This window comes from Bombus vosnesenskii, unplaced genomic scaffold (assembly GCF_011952255.1).
Source record: "Bombus vosnesenskii isolate JDL3184/JDL3185 unplaced genomic scaffold, Bvos_JDL3184-5_v1.1 scf7180000013273, whole genome shotgun sequence".
Classification (NCBI taxonomy): domain Eukaryota; kingdom Metazoa; phylum Arthropoda; class Insecta; order Hymenoptera; family Apidae; genus Bombus; species Bombus vosnesenskii.
In genome coordinates, this window is record NW_022882931.1 from 1,615,064 (window position 1) to 1,638,127 (window position 23,064).

At 39.7% G+C, this 23,064-nt stretch overlaps 2 protein-coding genes across 7 annotated transcripts in view; one reads left to right on the forward strand and one right to left on the reverse strand.

The window, feature by feature from the left end:
- Nucleotides 1–2,079, reverse strand: part of LOC117231774 (RING finger protein nhl-1) — a 56,860-nt gene extending 54,781 nt beyond the window's left edge. For 3 of the 6 annotated variants that reach the window (XM_033490507.1, XM_033490506.1, XM_033490505.1), the window contains exon 1: nt 1,925–2,078. The gene's annotated coding sequence lies outside the window, so the exon portion shown is untranslated. The other 3 variants (XR_004493017.1, XM_033490504.1, XR_004493018.1) reach the window with 2 other exon arrangements.
- Nucleotides 1–22,724, forward strand: part of LOC117231776 (troponin T, skeletal muscle-like) — a 52,084-nt gene extending 29,360 nt beyond the window's left edge. Inside the window, exons 5-11 of the mRNA XM_033490516.1 lie at nt 10,968–11,035; nt 13,448–13,637; nt 17,167–17,257; nt 18,336–18,595; nt 18,809–18,922; nt 19,208–19,621; nt 21,465–22,724. Of these exons, the coding sequence (XP_033346407.1) occupies nt 10,968–11,035; nt 13,448–13,637; nt 17,167–17,257; nt 18,336–18,595; nt 18,809–18,922; nt 19,208–19,621; nt 21,465–21,770 (1,443 nt within the window). The 3' untranslated portion in view covers nt 21,771–22,724. The remainder of the gene's footprint in view (nt 1–10,967; nt 11,036–13,447; nt 13,638–17,166; nt 17,258–18,335; nt 18,596–18,808; nt 18,923–19,207; nt 19,622–21,464) is intronic.
- The last annotated feature ends 340 nt before the right edge of the window (nt 22,725–23,064 follow it).

A 23,064-nucleotide genomic window follows, 5' to 3' on the forward strand; every position in this document is an offset into this window, starting at 1 on the left:
CGGCGGTCGTGGAGAGCGTGGAAAAACTGTAGCGAGAACGAAGCGAGTAATTGGACACCGGCCGGCCATATTAGAGCACGGAGAGACAGACGAAGATAGTGGGATCGAAGGATGGGACGTGAGAAACGCGGAGAAGGAATAGAAGCTGCGCGAATGCGGAGCAACGAAGAGAAGGGAAACCGGACGGATAGAGCGAGAGAATGATAGAAGGGAGGGTTAAAAAAGCGGAAAAAAAGAAAGGCGAATCGGATAGAAAAACGACGAAGAGGGAAACGGTTGGTCTAACAGGGGTTGGGCTCGTGGAAAAAAGAAAAGAGAGACGAGACGAGAAAAAAAAAGAAACTGGCGAACGATCGTGGTACGTGAAAAGCGGCTGAGAACGAGGATAAATCGCAATTAAGCGCACATCGGGCCACGGATGAAAACTAAGTCGATCGTGATGTCGTTAAGTTGGTCAGAGAGAAGCGATACAGAAAAAGGGAAGAGTTATCTGCTGCGCTGAGCGGAAAGCTTGCTCGTGGAAACGAGCAGTATGGAGTTTTTTAACGGCGTAGAAAGATGAGAAAACGAAGAGGCAGAGACGTGGACGAGAGATCACGGCGGTGATGGGAAAACCGTTCCAGTGTCTCGAATCCGGTGGTAAAAAGATCGAGAAAACTGAAGTTCTTCTCGCGGCGATGAAAGCCTCGAGTTTTCTCTATCCGAGGATCCATTTCTAAAAGAGTCTATCGAGTGTCTGCCACCAGGGAGAATATACACATAGATGAAAAAGGAAACGTTAATAAGCCGTCTCCAGAGACAACGAGGGAAGGGAAAGATGTTGTAAAATAATAAACAGCCCGGGGCAAGGGACACGCTATGAAACGGTTTAGAGCTTGGAAAGTCGAAACTTGAAATACTACGAAAACCCCTCGGGTACAGAGGAGAAAGTCCCGACTTTCGATACGTTCGAAATCCCCGAGATTTCCCAGGCTTCTCGGTCCCGTGCGTCTCCTGTGGGATTCGTTAAAGGGAGTAGGGCCGCAGCGCGTAAACTCATCACCACCGTGCACCTTTCACCGCTTTCACTCTCTTTCTCTCGCGCTTTCTTCTCCTCGCGTTTGCACGATTCGCGTGGCAAGGCGTGAGGCGCGCGGGCAAGCGTTTCCACGCCAATGGTAGCGCGTGAACGAGCGTGCGCGCTGGGCGAGCGTGTGCATCGCCGGCGCTGTACCGTTTTAGTAACGGAGCGCACCGGTGCGCACCGGTGTGCATTATCTAACACTTAAAATTAGACGGCCGATGGCGACGGCGAAAAGAGATCCTCTCTCGCGTCCGAGCCTCGGGTCCAATCGCGGATTCGTCGGTTTCTCGCGTAAGCACCAGCTGGTGTAGGATATCCTGGCCGGAAGACGGAACTAACGTCGCGATGCACACGAGTACGAGAATCGAATTCTTCACTCTCGGCACTTGATTCGCATTTGATGCAATACGATACGATATCACACGTGATATACTTGACTGAAATTTCTCTTTCTCCAGTCTCTTTCTCTCTTTTCCTTGCTCCACTCTCTTTCTCTCTCTTTTCTTCTCCTTTTTCCAATTTCATTCAAATATTTCTCTTTATTTCTTTTTTTTTTGTTCTACGATCAGTTGGTTGCCCGGTTACGCTTCTTTCGTTTAATCAACAGTGTCTGGAGTAAAGAAGGCTACAACAGTATCAGTAGCAGGCACTTTGCAGAAACTAGGACACCAAGAGATGAGATAATGATACGCGACTAGGTTTCCACGGCACTGTGTGTATACAGACGCGTGTGTCTAGCGATATTCCGTTGCCACGCTTTTCTCGTCACCGTTGTTTCGCGCAGGTACGAACAGTGTGTGGTGTTATCGTATTGATGAGGGGGTGATAAGGTGCCCGATTACGAAGTTATACGAGACGCACCGCGTTCGTCCGGGCCGGTTGGCCGCCCGTCTTAGAGTGAATGTCTTATTAGTTATTTCTGGCTAGCTACTTCGCCGCTCTGTTCCGCCGCCACCTCTTCCTCCCTCTTCGTCGTCTTTTCTTGATCCTCTGCCCGAGCTTTCGCACCCCTCCACCTGCTCCCGTTACTTCGTCCATGCCTCTACGGGCTACGTCGAGTTGAACACCGTCGATCCCCGTGCACGCCAATGGCGAGGTCCTCTTCTCAGTCATCTTTGCCCCCTGTGCTGGTCACTTCGCCGTCGAGGGCACTTTTTTCTCCAACACCGTCCTTGAACTTCGACCACCCACGATTGTTTTCAACCTCACCGTGGCATTTCGAAATTTGCATGCCATCCTCGCGACCATCGTGGATAAAAATGGATCGTTTGGTTGAGACCGAATCGCGTTTCGAAAGTGCGACCAGCGTCTCGTACTTGGCTTCCTCGTGTCGTTCGTTTGACTACGATTTCGCTTTTGTCGATCAATACATTTATTTTTATTTTTTTTTTATTTTTTAGTGACGAATAACGATCGTTCCGTGGAATTGTTCGTAATTAACGGTGATGTCTCTGGACTCGTGGTTGTTGTTCATTTTTGTGGACACGGCGATGTTCGAATACTGGTCTTGGTAATAAGTTCAGGACCAAACGAAGTAGTAGCAACCCACCTGGTGCCAACGTTGCGTTAACGTAACATTTTATTCGCAGCTGTTTTCAATTAATTTAGACCCGTGTACTTGTGCAACGGCAACAAGTTCGGTATTAAGGGAATGAAATTTTACAATTTACTAGTTGGCTGATTATCTGATTTAACTTAAAGTTGTAAAATTCTAACTTGTTGGTTTGCCGATAATATCAGTTTGTTGATCGGTAAATAATTGTCAGAAAAAGCCATTTTCCTCTCTGCGATCTTTATAAAACGGTGAACGCGGTCGATTAGCCGGAAATCATCGAGAACCCTTGTTCTTCAACCTCGTCACTCGTGCACCTTCGACTTCATTAAGCTTCGAGCAGTTCCCGCGATTTTAAGATCATTTTTTTTCTCCCTTCTCCGAAGCCAATTCCATTGTCCAACTATTCTTCCTTCGGTGGAAAGAAAATTTGCTGGAAGTAAATCGCGACAAACACAACTGCAACTTTCGCTCGATTAAAGTTCCCAAGATTTATCGCGTCTTTGGAGATAAGCCCGATCTTTTAATATCCTCTGTGTCAGTCGCTGGGCCATTTAGAATGGAGAGAAGTTTTCGTTTCAACCGCGCCTCTTTTTCGTCGTTTTAACCTTCCTGTCTCACTGATATATCCCGTCGTAGCGATGTTTTCTTCCAAATACAGACATTCTATCTCACGTAGAAGGCCAGTAGCGAGAGGCAAAGAGAGACGACAGAATCGTTAAAGCGACCGTAATCTATTGCCACCAACGAAGAAAGGACTTAAAGATGACAAAGTGGGTACTCGCGACTTATAGGACCTACTAACGATCCTAACATATCCATGATCTTCATCCTTTCAAAACCACGTTGTAATAGATGACGGAATATCACACCGCCTTTCCACGAAACTAGTTTCCCTTACACACACTGCCAAGTGTAACCTACTCGTTACACGTTTAAGCTACACTGATTAACTAAAACTAACGGCTAAATGATTAATCCGAGACGTAATCGCCGTTGACTGTCGATCAATAAACGAATCAAAATTGATTTGATATAGACTTACAAGCTGACAGAAACTATACAGAAACTATACAGAAGCGTAATTCTCGTGCGAGTTTTAGTCGAATCTATTTTCAATTGTCCCGACGAATCTCGACGAGTGAAACTCGTCCAAAGGAACACGTAAACTATCGTCGTATTTGAACATTCGATACGATCCACCTAAAATCAACTGGCGATTCACACTTCGGGAATCTATGCTTCGATTTTCCATCCAACTTTTTCTATCTTGTCTAACCGACAAACGTTATAGCTGTTTATCTTTCAAGGAGAAATACTTGGCGATCTTTTCCTGTTGGTCAGAACGATTGCATAACTTGCGTAATTCATCGAACGGCGACGCAACAGACGCGGCAGGCTCGCGGTTTTGTTTTCAGCGAGCTGGCCACCAGCGATGAAATATCGACGGTCTGCTCTTGACTTTGTTTCGAGGCTGACACGACGATCTATCTTCCGATTCGATACGATACACCGATACCAGCGACGCCCGCAACGTTCCGCGTCGCGTATAGTTTGCGGTCTCTCGCCGAACGCATCGCGTCCTGTTCAAATGACAGAATCGTAATTAAATGTTGAATTATTATCGATTCGACAGCCACGCCATTAGTCCGAATTGTCACGAAATTCCGTGTCGCGTTCGGTTTACTGTCGTCGGTTAAATATCAACGACGAAACAGCCAACTGAAATTTCGTTTCCGTTATGAAAACCTAGAAACGTTTTCGATCGCGAAATTGGCGCTCGATATTTTGGCCTGGCGTTGCTGTGCATCGGACCCCGTTATCCCGCATGTTGAAACGTAATTTTAAAACGTTTATTCCGTTATAGACCGCGCCGGATGAGAGATTTCACGGATCGTTTTTTGGAGCTTCTGAGTCACAAATGTACAACCATTCTGTCTAAAAATAAAACTAACCGTTAGATGATCAGCAAAGAGATACAATCTTGGTGTGCCGCTTCTAATTTTAGGGAGAAAACACGCGATAGAGATTAACAAAGTTGATCTAGTCATCTTAAGAAACTTTCAACTGAATAAACATGATGTGTGTTTGCATGTTCTTTGCGTGCTCTTTGCATGTTGATACTGTATTTGAATTCGCTTTCTGGCAGTCGATTGTATAATGACGCAAAGTCGTGTAACATTGATCTTGGCATTTGGGATTGTCTCGGAAATTCGAGTCGTTTAAGGAAAGCAAAATTTCTTCTTTATTATCGCGATAGAAAAATCTACGGGGATATTTGAACATTTCCTATGGAAAACTTTTATGAATACGTTATGTGCGTTATAGGAAACTTTGAAAAAATCCACTAGCACTATAACGAGGACACGGACGTCGTGATTATATTGGTAACATTTAAAGTTAATCTGAAGATATATTATGAAATATCTTTTAAGTTAAGAATTTTCAGACACGAATACCTTAAAGCTTTTATATGAAGAATAAAAAAACGCACTTCTTTTATAAAAAAATATACAAGATCAGTTTATAAGAATACCGATGATTTTGGAATGTTGTAAAAAAAAATGACCTCGAGAAAAAATTCTTTCCACTATATATCAGAAGATTTTTTCGGAAATTCCACCTTTCATAACGTGAGAATCTAGTGTTTAAATTTCTATCCAATTATTTGCCACGATGCTGATAAATCAATTTTTATTAATCGATATTTCCGCCACTGTTTAATCCATGCCACGATATCGAGGACGAAGCAAAGCAAAAGGAAATTTAGTCGAGACCGAAATAATTTCCTGGCCACTTAACGGGATTACTGTTGCAATTTCAAGATGAAGTCCCGCTTGTGTGGCTCATTAGTTGTCTACTCGTATGCTGCGATAAATAAACGAACTCAACGTGACTCACTAGAGAAATGCTCTGCGGGGAAAATTTTCTAACGTTTCCAGTCATCCTCTCGTCTATCCCAGAAACCAAGTTTCATTAGAGATGTTAATTTCATAAAAAAGTAGAAGATACAAATCTGTAGATTTCTCTTTTCTTTTTGATATTATGACGAATTTTTTAAAGTTATTTTTTCATCGTTTATTCCCACTGAATTTTATTATCGTCCACCTTCGTATATAAATCACGCGAATTTTGCATTAGAAATTCCAGTCGGGAATAATTTATACGTTATATGCAGTTGGGATAAAAATTCCCTGTGGCGTGACATTCAATTTATCATCGACAAGGAAATATTCATTCCGACTCGGAATTTCAGTGTACCGCAATTTCCGCGTGTGATACTTGCGATCGAAAGCAGTCTATTCTGTAAGCTCGTTGGTTAGAGCTTCACTTTTGTAGTTAACTTTCGGAATATCTGCTTTTACAACGATTCGATATAAAATATTTACAAGGATTAATGGAATATGACGTATGAACGTGACAGGGGAAAAATTTGATTTTTTTCTTTCAATGTTGGTTGTCGAGGAAAAAGGTGAATTTTAATAAAAGGAGGATCAAAATTAATTATGTCAAATTATCGCAATATTTTAAAAATTATGAGCAGGATGGAAAAACATATATATTTGACAGTATAAATTCTGGTAATACGTGATTGATTAACGACGTAGCGAATTGAGATTTACAGGCAAAAAGCTCGTCGAAGCTCGAGAAGCTAACGAGCCTTTTATTATTCTATTAAGAAATTTAATTTTCCCCTCTCTGGTAAAAAAAAGAAAAAAAAATACTAAAATGTCAAAATGTGAAATGTCACTGAAGTGCCTAATGACGAAAAACATTTTTCGTTAATATCGTGTGGAACACAATGTGAAAAAGAAACGTAAAGTACAGGGGGGAAAAAGAATGGGATTGATCGTTCGATGGTGGAGCGATTTGTAAAGCGCTGCAGCTAATTTCACGTCATCATTCTGCCACGATATCGATCGATGCCGAATACTGTGCCGATAAATCACCTTTTGCCCCGAGAATTCTCAGTCGTGAGTTTTATCGTCTATTCGTCTGTCGTCGTTGAAACGGCGAAATGAACCCGTGGACCACACGTTCCCTCGTTTTAGCAAATTTACCAAACTGATTTTCTCGCGTTCCGCACGGAAAATTCAGCGGAAAGAGATTCAGGGATTTTTCTCGGAAAAACCCGATCGTCGACCTTTTCACCGTTACTAGAAATGAGAAGCGACAGGAGAGGGAGATCACGCGAAGCTATGAAATTAGACTATCCGAAATAAACTTACGGTCGTCTTACTTCGTGCAGAATAATAATAATAAAACAAAAACAAAAAAAAACAATTTTCTTAAATCTTTTGAAATGACAGATAAAATATTCTACTTTCTAAGGAAGGTGAAACATTGATCAAGTTACATGACCTAAACAAAGACTCTTTCGATTCAACGAGCCGCAATTATACCGACGATCTCATCGCGAATCCACCTTACATCGTCCTTGCCATACTCATTTACGATTCCCGATCGATAATCGTTCGTCTGTTTAACCAACAATTCCTGCATTCGCTCACGATGCGCATCGAGGTGTTTTTCATTCTTCGAGGGTGTAGAAGAATGATAGGAAAATACATCCTGGCCGGCATCTTCTCGGAATTCTTTCGAAAATTGCATTTTTTCACGCGAGGAAAAAATTCCCCGGCTCCAGGCCAGCGATAGTTCTACGTGGAATTCCTTGGCTGGAGAAAGGAAAGATAAAAAAAAAAAAGAAGAAAAAATGAGAAAAACGGGGGAAAAATAGAGGGAAAGAGGCGTTGGAATGTTCGATGCTTTTTCTCGCGGTCGAAGGCGCCAGTTGCAGTTTAACATTATCGGGGTTTCAGTCGGTTCCTGTATTTTGGGAATTCTGCAAATTTACGACTGTCGAGAGGAAGCCGGCGGATTAATATCGCCAACTAATTTCACGGGAGTATCGATTGCGCGTGGGTCAAGAGAAGGGAGGCGCGATGGGAAAGTTAATTATTCGTATTTGCGTTGCCGCCGCCGCCGCGTACTATCTTCTTTAGAGAGTTTGTAACTTTTATTAAAAGAATAACAACTTTTAATAATCGTCCGAGGTAAGGACATGATCGAGCGATGCCCGTTCTCTCTGCGCGCAACATTCGTTAGCCAAAGGATAATTAATGAAGCGCCCTCGCCGTTACTTGCCGCTTACGCGTATTAATTGAAAGTTAAACTCTCTCGATTTATTTCAATTGGATGAAGTTGCAGCGCGTTTTGATACACTTGAAGAACTAGTTTTAGATTTCGTGTATCTAGTTTCCTGTTCAACGCCATTAATTATCATGTTTCTTTTTTTTTTCTCATTGAATAATACAGTGGAAAAGAAGTCAAGTACGCTTTTGATTCTCCGAATCTGATATCGCTTCGTGTGATTGTAAACAGGTGAATTTTAATGTATGATATTACATGATAATACGTCGAAGGATTTTTATATTTGCCGCAATATTTGCGCGAGATGGTCGGGAAACATCCCAATTGTCACGGCCCTGGCAGCTATTTTTGCTATCGTCCGCGTGATATTTATAACAACAGACTTATTTCACCGTCGACACGACTCCTATCTGTCGTGGTGCTACGGACCCTTGCGTTCACGTTGAAAACACGCCGCCACCTCGTAATCGTTCCAACCACTTTTTTTCCCCCTTTTCTTCCAGGTGAAAAGTTTTCTTGATAACGCAAGCATCTTGAGAATACGATAAATGTTAAAGCGGCTGATTCCATTGAGTATGGAAGTTTATTATCGTAATGTCCGATTGTTTAAACACATTTGCCATCTCCGTGAAATATATTCTCATTTTTATGTGTATCTTCAAATTTGTTTGAAATTTTACCAATATAATTACCATAATGGAGCCTCGTAACGATGCTAATGGTTTAAAATATTTCGCATAATGAACCATTATGAATATACCATATTCATAAAAATGTACAAGCTTTTGAGCCTGTACGTATTGCTGTTATTTTTATAGTTTAAAGCAGAAAAGTAGGGAAAAAGTAGGGGAAAAAATGTCGGTCGCTTTGAGCCACGGATGCCTGGTTAATTATTGTAACAGCCTGCTTTCAAAAGCGGCTGATTAATCTTGTCTCGCCGCCGAATCATCGTTATGTCGTGTTGTTAATTACTATCGAGTTACTCATATCTCTGCCATGACAGAGTTATGTAATTAACAGCGAATGACACGCGCTATCCATATTTTTCACTCGCGTCCTACTACATTCTGCATCGTTCTTCCGATTACTACGACTCCATTTTTTAGTTTTAATATCGTTTCCTAAGGTCGTGACGAGATTTATGTATCTATTTTACGATCAGAACAGATTAATATCGTCGAAGAACAGACGCTGGTACGACGATAAATTAACAATCGGGCAGTTTATCGAGCGCGAGTTCGTTTATGGAGAATCGAGAACCATCTTTCATCTTATGTGCACGCGTAAACCAGCAAAATAATGTTTACCGTGATTTTCGCTGACTTTTAGAACGGAGTTCATGATTATTCGGATACTTTGGTTGATGTGTGACGATAGTATGAAAATTTTATCAGGATACGTAAGTTAGTGGTTAATTCATTACTACTAGAAAAAGCGATACTGAATATTCTAACTTAACAAATAAATTAACAGATAGACTTAACAAATAAATTTAATTATCTGTGAAAAAAACATGGCCCTAACACGAGGTATTACCGCATATTATCGCATATTAATTTTTAAAAATCTATTTAATTGCATGAGAATATTGCATATTAGAATATTTTACATTATACGTAGCTATGATAACAATAAAGTCCTTGCAGTTTTGTCAATTAACAAAATATTTCCATAAGAATCTTAAACTATTACGTAAGATTAAACGCTTGCAAACGTCGATTTTGTCATTTCATATCGGCTTTTAAAAGTCAATTTCTGTTATGTGATTATTTCTGTCGTGACATTACGATAATTTCAAAGAATAAATCCTTGCAGTTCGATCCATCCAGTTATCCATAATTTTCTATCTGTCAAAATATTCATTGAAAAAATAAATAAATCTGCTGATAATATTAATGTTAATATTAATGTATATTCATCGATTATACGAGCTATTATTTCAGCTAACCGCTTTGCTGCTGTGTTTGACTCACGTATGCATGGAAAGGGTAATGTGCGGTGTCCCATATACGTATCAGACATTACCTCACTATCTCGTCGTTCTCGCTAGCATAATGCCGCAATCATTGTCCGTTCTTTGCCACGAATTCGATGAAAATTCATTAACGTGGATATTTGCGAACAAACGTCCGCGTAATCGAGATGTTCTCCAGCTCGGTTCATTAATTTTATAACGTTGAATAGCCTGGCGACTTAACGACTAACCAGTTTTATGGAACAAGATTATCACGTTGTGCGTCACTAAACTTCTTTCTATCAATTTGTCTTTCTCGTTGGAAAAATAACCGTGTTTACTTTAATTAAAGTGGATAACACTATGTCGTGTTAAATACTTCTGAAGATCCTAATTCAATTTACGAGAATCGAAAACTAAATTAAACCTCGCTTTCTTCTCCTTTTCGACGAGACAGATAAATATTCTAGAGCCTTTCGTTCTTCCCCGACAGACTCTAATTGTATTTAAAGCGAATCATTTCCAAATTAGTTTGATAATTAAATATACGTATCGATATTTTTCTTCGTTACTATTGTTATCAGATTAAATCACGCCGTATATGCGAGATTTTTTCTTTAAGAGAAACGACGATTGTGATGCCGTAAAATAACTAACTCGTTAACAAAAATAAATCTCCTCGGTCTATCGTAGAATGCGTTACTATTTGAAACATCGTCGCACAAATACGACAGAGGATTCGATACAATTTTTTGCATTTTTTCTCCATACACACTGTGTATTTTTATGCGTTACGTATACGCTGTATATTTTTGCAGGTTCGCAAAACATGAAAAAATATATCGAATCTTGTAAATTTTTCCTTACGATATTCAGAGGGTGGAAAGGCTTGACGAGGGTGATATTTGTCACGAACATCAACTGTTTTAGAACGTGGTTACAGGAATCGTTGGTCATTCGTTTGGAAACTTAGTTCCCTAGTTTCTCCTGCGTCTCTCGGTCATTAATAACACACATCACGAATTGGCAGGCCAATGATCATTAATCTAGCGGCAATCCGCGATACCGAATGCAATGCTATACCAGTTACACTGAGACTGGAGTGTCCCATAAACTTGATCGTTCCACCGAAAATCGTTTTGACCAATCGTCCGATTGTCACGGCTATATTTCGTTGCTTTATGGTTAATCAAACCCCCTTGGAACATTCACGGAGCACATGGGAAATGATCGTTCTCGTTTTTCAGAAAGAGGATCAGGATCAGGAATTGCCACCGGACGAGGCGAAGGACATTCGAAAAACCAAGTCGGATCTGTAAGTTTACTATGGAAAATTCTATTTTTTTTTTTTTTCGTAACACCTACGCGAACAAATTTACATTTTTCTTTGTTTAGATTTCTCGTTTATTAGAGAAGACGCGCGTAAATATAAACAGTCCACGTATAAATCGCGTTTACTTTGGTTTAGTTTCGTCTCGTGCGTTCAGCGACTCACAGAAAGTTGTTATATAAAACGTTTCGAAACTTCAGTGGTGCTATAACGAGACACGACTGCCACCATTATAATGGAAAAATTTGAAAAGAATCCGAGAATGTATATAAAAGTTACAAGATATTTAATGGAAATCCACATATATTTCGCAGAGATTACAAGAGTGTTTAAATAATCTTTAATATTCAATGGAGCCATTTGTAACGCTTGTTCTATGTCTAAAGTGGCTATTTATGTCGTACAATAAATTTTTATTGAACATATGTTTTCAGTGTCTTTTGCAATTTCTATTTCAGATTAAGATTTCAGATCAAATTTCGTCACAAATAAATATAATTACGACAGACGTGTCTCGTTACGGCGTCAGTGAAATTTCAAAGTGTATCGTACAGCACACGTGATATATTCGTAAAAGCGATCGAGCACTTTCGTAAGCTAGCCGACAAATGTGGAAATTGAGGGCCTAGAAAAATACCAGCAAGAGGAAAGTGGCGTTTGTGCGTGCTACTCGTGAATCCGATCTCGAAATAGTTTCATGATCGCTGAACCGTAATTTTAGTCTAAAGTGTAGGTTGTATGACGCAAATCGAAGCTGTTAGGAGAAACAGGAAATCGTCGCGGGCATTTGCCGATTTCACACGGATTCTTTCTAATTACAGAACGTACGAACATCTTTCTACGTTGTTACGCTGAGTAAACTTGTGCAATGTTTTATCTAACCTAATTTGACCAACTTTATCCGCGAACGTTTCATTTATTTAGCTTGAATCAGTGTGACGAACAATCTATTCGATGATAAGATACGAGTTCGTTCATAACACTTTCCACTTTTTAAGTATTCTGCATTCTTAAGAGCAACGCTATAAATAGGATCGTTTCTATTTTTGAAATGTAGTTATTCTCATCTGTTGACGTCATCGGTGCGTTAATATTCTTACCTGCTCCGTCATTTGACGTTTCATCAAGTCATATTCATCGCTTAATTTTATTCGACCTTGTTAACGAGATTAACGAAAACCTTTTGTGGAAAAGGAAATCTTGCTTCTCTGGATCTTTCCTCTGTTGGTGTTATCTTGCTTCTAGTAGAAATAATTCCTGCAACTGGAAAGTTTTCTTGCCATTAAAAGCGATGGAAATTCATTTGAACGAAGAATTATAAATTCGTGTTTCGGAATTACTCGTTTCACTTTCTAACTATAAAATTAATCCAATTAATTAATAGCTCGCAACAGCGGGCGCGTGTGTGTGACATTATTCTAAAGGTACGTCAAATTAATAATTCCCGATCGATATATTATATAATAGCTTCTTTTAGCAGGGTCCTTTTATTTAATTCTAATGAAACAGATTTTTATGTTCTACGTCGAGAAATTCGTGCATTCCCTTGGAAATTAAAATTCAGCTTTATTCCCGTGCTATTCTTTTGCCTTAATTAATTTTTCTCCCATTTTGTTATACTATTGATTTTATCAATCAATTCTAAAAATTGACCGTATTCAACTGTTTTATTCAGAATATTCCATTCTTCAGTAAAAGCAGTTGATAATATGAAATTTCCTTTTAATCGGCAAATAAACTTATAGCTGGATTTAATATCGGCATTTTTAGCAACAAATATAATACATACATGTGTACAATTTTATATAATTTATCGGCAATGATTTAAGGCTTTGGACATTAAAGATTAAGAACGCGATAAATAATCGTATTGTGGGAGAAGAGCACGATTTGTTCGTTTGACGCAAACTTCGCTATGTTTGAAGCAAACGTCCTGTATACGAACTTTCCACACAGTTCGCACTGGCTTCGCTGTTTGCACAATTCTTTGGACTTGGTCCTCGAACTGCTATTTATTGCCACTGTGTAATCCGGACACCTCAAGCTAAGGGACACTTTTTCCCTCTTAGAACAAATCTAAAAAGTTTCGCAATATCTCGCTAACACAAATTTATTTGTTTGACCCTCGATTTGCGTCATGCCCTTTCCAATTATTTTTCCAATTATTCGATAAATATTATTCAATTGATGAGAAAATAACGTCGATCTCGTGAATATAAGAACGAATCGATTTATCTCAAGTTACGATTTTTTGAAAATACGAGAAAGCACGGAATTTTTCCTCGGTGATTCTTGCTGCGAGAAATTTTTTCTGAGTTTGCAAAATAGAGACTGGGGCAAAAGATAGACGTTTCGACTATGGAGAAATTGAAATGACATAATGCGTCGAAATGGCAGGGACGTGGTGAGGTCTATGGAGCGGATATACGCCGTACCATCGGAAAAGCTGCGTGTCTGGTCTATTTGGCTCACGAACATCGGGGAAATTGCCGACGAATGGCAGAAGTGGTTACGTGCTCACATCGATTTTGTTATAAGGCTCGCGGAAGAATTGCAGAAGGCCGATGAAGCCTTGAAACAGGAGGAGGTAAGTTTTGTTCCGTGTAACGACCTGTTCCGGGTCAGACCGATCTTAGATATTTATGTCAAAGTGCGATGGGACAGAGGGCGATGAGAAATGGACGCCATTACACGCAATGGGGATCCTATTCCGAAATTCATTCATAGTTACTTACAGTGAAAATATAACCGTTCATGAAAGTATACATTTTATATGCATTATCTTTCTACGTTACTTATTCCTTTTATAAATTGAATTTCACGTATCAAAATCAAGATACAAAAGCCATTATTTCCACTACATTGTTTAACATTATTCAACATTTATTCAACACAAAATTTCGACACTTCGATTTATTAGCAATAGCAATTTAATGTCGTTATCAATATAAGCAGAGTTAGGTTTGCTTACGATTGGAATTACCAATAAGAGAACAATTTTGGAAAAATGTACTAGGTTACTACTCGCATTCGTAGAATCGATCAAGAGCTCGAGTTCGTCTGGATATCGTTCTTCGATAATTTCCAGCTGACAGAAAAAAGATAAGGTTGTTTGGTCGCACGTTCGCCAAGCGAATACGACGAATCGGTTATATCTTCGCTGTAGATATGGCAGAAGTATCGTTAACAAAAGCCTAGCTAACCATTTAAACGAACGATACGCGTTACGAGCCAGCGTAAATACCTTGGAAAGTCGTGAAAGCTCGCCGAATGAAATTCCGACATGGCGAGCGTAGCTCCGGCGACGAATTTCAAATTTCCAACGTAAATTACAAGTTTAGCTATCGTGTTCATATCGAAACGGATGGACGACGATCCCCGGCAGAGATTGCCGATGAAGTACGGGAAACTTTGTATACCTGTCCCGATGAAAATTCATCGACTCGACGCGAACTTGTGTTTTTTTTTTATAACAGGCGATGATGGCGGAGCTGTTGAAAATTTCATCTTCTCCCCAAACAATATCGTCGGTTATCAAATTTTCCGATTCCCTTTATCATGGATAGAAGCCGACTGCGGAGAATCGGCAATTCGCTGGCGCGTCTAAACATCGGAAATTTAATTTCGTCAAAGCTTCCTCGTGTTCCTAGCGAAGTTAAAGCGCACGGAGGAGCGTGATTTACGCGAATCGCATCTAGTCGCTTAACCTTGAGCTTTCGTTATACTGTACGATATGAAGGCAACGTTGTCTCGAAGCTCAGGTGTTTGTGCGCTTTTTCAGTCTGTTTGCCGGAGATTTATACACGACGCTGCATGCTTCAACGGCGAGGGAATGCGTTTAAATCTCTCTCGGCCATCGCACACACACAGCCACACACACACACACACATACACGATTTTCCCGACATGGTTCTTGTGAGTAACTTGGCGAGAGAAAAATGGAGAGACAAAGAGGAGAGATAGAAACTTATCGCCGCATAGCGTTTAAGAACGGTCGCCTGTCTGGCAGAAATGTCATAATTTCGGTCATTTTTTATTACTTAATTCTGTTTCTTTCTTTTCGTGTTCCTACACACGAATATTCGTAGACACCGTTCATGAATATATTACGCGTAATACGCTACATTTTGAAGTTTCATTGGCGCGGTAACGAAACACGATTGTTATTATTATACTGTTAATACCTGAAACACGAGAATGTACTGTAGAAGCTACGAGATATTTAGTATACTATTTAAACATTCAATTATCCATTATGTTAATAAACATCGATATTCGTTTCGCTAAATGAACGTCCGCAGCAAATGTTTTGTAAACTGTGTATTATATTTCCTGGTCGGTTTCAAATTTGACCAAAGTAATCGTGTTACTCGTGTCTCATTACACTGCTAATGAAGTTTTAATACGTTTTACGTAACGCGCATAATATGGATATATGCATAAATGTCTTCTACAATACGTACGTATTCGAATACTTATAGAAGTATTGTTTCCTCGTATGAGAAACAAAAAATGTAACGTGAAAAATAAATACAATTAGAATAATTAAATAGCAGATGATATTAGTTTCCGCGGTATCCAGTGACTTTTTCGTAGCGAGGTAGTCGTTTTAAAAGTTTGTACGTCACAGATACACACACACACACACATGCATACATACATATGTATATATCGCTGTGTCGTTTCGCAGGGGCGGTCGACCTTGAGGACAACAGTTAGTCGAAACGGTGGACGTTGGACGATGAATCGTAGCTCACTGTAATATATTTAGTCGGGAGTGCAATGGGCTGGCTCGTGTTTTAATAAGAGAAGCCAGGCCGTGGAAAAAGTCAGGGCCACGGTGAACGTATTAAAATTAGGTCGGTACGTCAATGTAAAAGTAATGAATTTTAACATGGAGGATCGCGTGACTGGTTGATTGACGTCGAGATAACCTCGTAAACAGAACATGGATTGATTGTATCGAGCTCTTTGGCTTAAACGCATTAACAGAAACCGCAAACGATTAGCAGTTCCGGCCTAATCGAAAGCGAGTATTTGCAACGTAACTCTAAACTGTCCGCCGATCGATGTATGCAGTTCGAGGCAACCGTTGCCGTCTCACGTTTCCCTCGTCTCTCAGCTGGCAGGAAGATAAGCGAGTTTAATTTTCATTTTAATATGCATTAATCGCGCGACGTTTTGTTTGCACGGGCCAAACTTCCAAGCCATTCGTGTCACGGCGAACGAATCGTTCTTCTTTTTGCGTTCTTCCATCCTGCGACCGGCTATAAATTACATCACTTTCATAGACATAGTCCATAATTCTACCATCTGCGTTTAAAGTTTTGCCGAACTTCAGGATTAGCTGAGGGTAGGTTTTGCTTGAGATTTCGCATAATCTGGGGGAATCATACGCGTCGAAGTCGAGGGTTAAGCGGAATTTTGAAGAAAATGAAAGGGCAAACCGTTCGATATGCAAAACTAGTTCCTCGGTTTTCATTCACCGGTTTTTATCGTGCAAGTAGAAACTTTTCTCTCGCGTCCTACAGATTTATTAACTCGCATTGTTTCAGGCCAGGGCCCAGGGGAAGCAACATCTGTTTGTATACGAATGTATATACGATAGTTTATGATAATACACCATTGTTCGAAAGGATCTGCTTCGCTAACTGTACACTTGCCTTTAACTTTGGCGAGATGTATTTTAGTTACAAAATTAGAAATAAATTCGACTGCAATGATTCTATTCTTTGGAATTATCATTGCCACGCATAATGGAACATTACGGTGCGATTAAATTACTCTTTAAAGGAGTATATCACGATGAAGGTATCGCATGCAATTGTCAAACCTGATAGTATCAGATTCTCGTGGAAGTATTTCATTACTTGACAAACTCATTTTTGACGAACGTATTTTAATTAGAAAATTATTCTTACGTATACAAGTACAATTAAAGATAATTCCCAGATTATTTTATTTTATTTTGATAAATCTGCAGACTTACTCAATGTTTCTAAAGCGTCTTAATACCCATAGTCAGTAGCGTGTGTCAATTATTCGGTCAGTTCGCGTTTACCTTATTAAATTTCCCCAAAAATCTACGATGCTTTGTCTCAATTATCTGTTGGTAGGATGGATACCAGCCAAGAATCGAGCCGAGCGAAGTCGCGGCGGATCAGGAAGAAGAAGAAGTTCCTCGTAAAGTCGAGGATTTCGATCAAGGTAGAAGAAGAATAACTTAATCGTAGATGTCTATGAGTTCCGTGTTTCTTTCATTCGTTTTCATCTCGGGACAATGCAACGTAAAACTAGTGGGAAAATATGAGCGAGATAGCCGTAATTCCGAAAACGCATACCGTAGTGGTTGGCGTCGCACTTATCACGAAATAAATCTAAAAGTGTGGTCATTGTCCTCGCGTTGGTGTCACGTAGTGCTTTTACGCTGCCCTAAACAGATTTTACGACGTCACGTAGCATACGAAGCTGTTGCCAGACAGCAGGCTTTATCTTAGAATTTTCTGTATTTAATAGGTAATTCTATTAAATGTATACCTGTTATTGCGCACTAAATTTCTCCCAATGGGACGGCGAAAACGCCAGGAATAAACGGTTTCGAAGGGACGAAGGAAGTTTTCTTTGTTCTTCCCGCCCTGTTCGGGCGAAACAAAGCACCGTTGTCGTCCAACTTTTTCACCGCGATAAACAAACCGGAGAAGGGCTGGTCGCGATTTAATTAAGACGAGTACCACCGAGTTCTGCCGCTTATACCGTGTAAAAACCGTAATCTAAGTCCTTCATTTTGGATGATTAACACGCGATATTAACACGCGATATTAACACGCGATTAAACTGTGAGAATTATTTCTTCAAGGAAACGTCTGTGAGTTATAAGATCATTTATACTGTAGCTTATAAATAATTCGACATTTTAGCTATGTTTAGATTTGTATCAACAATGAGTGTATAAATTAACGAGAAATTAATCGTCAAACGCAAAGTGTTTATCAAAAACTAAAATAATTCCAATTATTTGTATAAAAACTTACTTACAGTGTATTTTAGAGATTATACTCGCAATCTCGCATAATTCTGATCTGTTTGTCTTTGTTTGGGCTTTTGCCAATGTTTCACTGCACGTATAGATATTATTTCCTTAAGATCAATCTTATCGGGACATTCTCGTAAAACGATAACAAAGAAAATAAAATCAGTACTACATAATTGTTTAATATGATTTTCCAATCAAATTGTATCTTGTCATTTCATCATCCTCCGTTTCACATTCATATCATTGTTACAGGAACCATAGAGGAAACGGGCGAAATTTCCCTGGCTAAAACAGTTACAGATGTGACGTTAACAGCAGAATCGCGAGAGACTATAGAAGCAAAATCGAGAGAAACATTCAAAGAAGAATCGGAAGAAACATCACCAACGAAATCGGGAGAAATGTTAACAGCGAAAAGATCAAACGAAGAAGAATTCGCGAAGATTTGGCCCATAGGCACACCATGGGAGCATTCAGGAATAGAGGAAGAGGATGACAGCGAGCCGTTCGAAGTAAGAGCTTTGCTGGTGTCATTAAAGATAACAGGCGCTTAGCTTTATCACGCCCAGTTCTCGCAATCCCGTAAGAATCAGACCGATCGTTCGAGCAAAAGTCTCTCTAAACTTTCCAATCTTCCTTCCGTGAACAGCGTCGCTCTTCATCCTAACTTCCAAACTTTCGTTTACACCCCGTAAACCGTTATAAAAAAGGGAGTTTCCTTGCAGCGACTGCCCTTACCGAGGACCGAGGAAGAGATGAGAGAATTTCTAAAGAATTTTACGCACGAGGCGACCATCTACCGATCCTATTATAAGCATTGGAAGGACACTGCCGATCTGGTAATAGCTCCATGACACCTTGAACTATTCCTTTTGTCTCTTGCTTGTCGCCAAAATATTAAAAGAATCGGACATTTGATAATTGCGAAGAAAATTGCACAGTTCATATATTGGGTTGGCAACTAAGTGATTGCGGATTTTGTCATTAGATGGTATTGACAAAATTCGCAATCGCTTAGTTGCCAACCCAATAGATTCTGTACATTTTAATATACACGTGCAATCGAAGTTGAGCGAACTATGTAAAAGGCAATGAACAATTTGAAAAGATGTTTTGCGTTATAGGCAATCAAGGAAGTTGGAGGTAGATTGGTGATAACAACGTTCCTGGTGCAAGGCTTGGACAAGTTTGGCAAAGTGAAGGGTCCGCCTCGTCCAAAACTATTAGTGAGCCCGAAATCTGTACGGATTTCACGTAAGGGTAGAAAGCCTAGGAGAAGTGGGAAACGTGGCACGAAATCCAGCGGGATTTCTTTGAATGAAAAGTCCGAGGGTGACCCGATTTATACCGCGCCACATGAATCAGCACCACAAACAGTCACGGTCGACGAGGAACAGGAAGAGCAAGAGAAACAGGAAGAGCAAGAGAAACAGGAAGAGCAAGAGAAACAGGAAGAACGAGAGGAACAGGAGGAACAGGAAGCTACGTCGACCAGGGAACCATTGAAGGAATCGTCAAAAGTATCAGTGTCTGCAGAAGTACGTTTACTGCCGCTACATTTCTAGATTGTTAAGAGGTGCTAGGAGATTTCTTTTCCACATTGCACTGATTTGGAGGAAAATCTGTCAGGAAATCATTTTTTCACGTTGCACTGATCTTCAGAAAGATCAATTGTTCGTTAAACTTCTCCATTGTGGGTGTTTCTAAGGAGATTTCGTGCTATGTGCATCATACACCTCAAAATTTGTAGTTCAGTTATTATCAGACTACTTAGATTTGTGCATTTTTGGGAAATTTAAGCGTGCAAACTTAATAGAAATCGTACGATATAGAAAAATATGTAAAGCAGAGTAAAGTACTCGTTAGAATATTTAGTAAGCGAAACACATTTCTATTTGTGTTCCATGCCATTCGTAACTCGATTGTTTACACAGAAAAACATTCGATGTAAAAATTTATAGATCGATCAACAGTTAGTGGACCATTTCTTTTTTTTTTTTTGATAGAAAACGAGAACGAACACGGTCAAGCTTTGCCGAAAGCATCGAAAGGACTGTTTTGTCTCTGTACATTGTGTTGTATTTGCTCGATACATCCCTGTGTTCCAGAGGTTCTTGTTGATTCCTCGTTCCATGTTTTCACGCATTCTCCCGTTGTTTCCAATTTGTATCGTTCGTGTCTCGACTCGAAACGTCTGCCTTTTGATTTTTCGTTTCTTGTCGGGTTTTCAAGCTCCATTAGAGTCGACGCGGCGCACAAGGCGGCGAGTTTTTTGCGCGACAAGTAGAAAGAGTTCGCAATAACCGGACACGGAGGTCGTATTCCGTGAATTACAAGGCAACTGACGACACGGTACACTCTCGACTAAGCGAGAAACTCTCGAAACAATTTTTATCTGTCGTTTTATAAGTAGTGCGAGTCGATCTTTTGTTTGACGGCCGAGAGTGGAAGAGGTTCGCGTTTTTCTTATTTACGAGAGATCCACGGTCGGTAGTTTGTTACAGCAAGTAATCCATTTAATCGAGCGATTATGAAGAATCAGCTGTTTAATCAACGTCGAATTAATTCGTCCAGTTAGGTAACTTTATCGTATATCGATAAATTCTTTTTTACCTTCTCTCTCTTCTCTGTCGGGCAAGCTTGATAAATATCGGATTAACGTGCTGTGTCTTCTAAAACTTCTTCCCTTAACCTTGCCGCTATCTTCGAAATTTTATATTTCAATATAAGCAAATTCAATTTTCATTTTTATTTTAGCGAACGAAAGAGATTTTTATAGTTGTAGAAAAACGTTTAACATAGAACGGTTGTGTAATAAATTCATTTTCTTCTTATTTTTACATTTTGAGAAGCATTATAGAGACGTTACTTGTGCTAGCTACAGTGGACAAATATACGACGAATAATTAAGTGACAAAATCAAAAAGTTCTAGTACCACCAAAAGAATAAGAATTCTCATATTTCAATCAAACTCTAATTCTTTGTAAACAAAATTTCTATTTGTAACATGTAATTTTTAAAGAGATATTTAGCACAGAACTGAAACGACGAGGCATGTGTACTAATTACAAATTTCTTTTATTTTGTTCAAACTTGAGACATCTAACGTTAGAAAAATACAATTGCGTTAAAAATGATCGAAAGATCACCAGTTGATTCACCATTATCGAGAGAAAAAGAGCAGTAATAAACGATTCAATAATACTTCTCGTTCAATTGCTACTTGGGACGCGTCTGATTTATCTGCGTCGTTTTCACTGGTAATCGAGCACCGATATAAAATTCAATTGCTGCAGAAGTTAAATATTAAAAAAGCGTATCTATGTCCAAAGACGATATTCGATTTTCATTTTCAATGAACTTCTCGCAAATTTTTATAGACGATGGAGAAAACGGCTTCGAAGACTGGCAGGACTACAGTGGACGAGTCGAAGATTGCTTCTGTAAGGAGCCAATTCGCAATGGTGGAGGCTGACGATTTCGTGAGGGACAATGCACGTTCTTCCGAGCCTGTGCCTTACATCTTTTATTTGACGGCGGAGCCAGATATCGACGTAGCCATAGAACACGATGACGAAAAGGTCATTCCAGCGGATACCGATCGCGAGCACATCGTTGGCGCTTACAAACGCCTTTTCTTCAATCTCACAGACAAACCCTGCAAAGGAGGGAAACCATGGATATAAAAAAATTATAGGAAAATCGATTAAATGTCATAAAATTACAAGCAATAATGAAAGAAATTTTTGCAGCAACGCAGGTGCAGGCATCGTTCGTGGCGCCATTAAATGTAAATCGAATCGAGCGAAATGGTAAGCGAGTGTAATCTAGTGGGTAATTGACAAATATTTTCTATCGGATACAGACAAAATTGTGGGATTGCAGCTATCGAAAAAGTAACGAACCAGTTGCACAATAAAAAATAATGCAGCTGCATGGAGCGTTAGCAAATGTTTGCACAATCTCTCGACAATAATTCATTTCGTTGCTTGCTGCTCGTGATACTGATATTTAATAGTACAAATACCACGAGCGAAAGAAAAATCCCGAACGAGAACAGAAATTCATCTTTGAAATAATTTCGATGAAATCGAACTCGGTTATGAATTTTCAAGTAAGATCATGGAATTAAGGTTTCTTTGGTCGACTTTCTTTCGTAATTGATTTTTCGAGCACACGGAGTCTCGTTGCGACTATCAGATGGTCGGATAACAACTACGCGTCGGAGAAAAATAGCGAAAAATCGAGTCGTCGCTGGCAAGACAGGTAATCTTCGATCGGAATTTTTCGGTTACGAACTCTGCGCGGTGACTGGTAATAAAATTCATCGATCAGTTGGAAACATAAAGTTTGAAACGAGTTTATGCCATTTTTCGCGGCAGCTGCCTCTCCTCGTCCCGACAGATTTCGTCCGCAGGTTGACTGGTGTCTCATGACGAGCAAACTCTACCACGGCTGCATTTAGATTCCGTGTAATATCTGGATTCGACATCAAAGACGATGCTTCCTGTCAGAGTCATCCAACGTAACCGATGTCGGATCCACCAACGGCTTATTATACAACGTCAAAGCTTATGTCCGTGTTTGGCCTGTTCTGGCATAACAGACGTAATTTTAGCCACAGTTTTCCATAGAAATATATCTCCCGTAGAAGGTTCAACTGGAAAATGGAGGAAGAATTTCGTTCGGTGTTTGTCAGCACTTTGTTCGATAATTTCCTTTTCACAAAAAATTCTTTCGTTCGTTCCTAGCCTATATCATAAGATGATTCTTTCGCCGGTTAGCTCAGAGGCAATGTCTCCATAGCGATAAAATCAAGTCGATATATAACACGGAGCAATGTTTGACGTCATCTATCAAGTGGCAAGGTTTTGTTTCTATCAAGAAACACAAATATACTTGATATTATACTGTTGTTACTTTTTAAAAAGTGTTTCATTCAAAAGTTTCCGGTGATCGCTAAAAGAATATCGATCACTT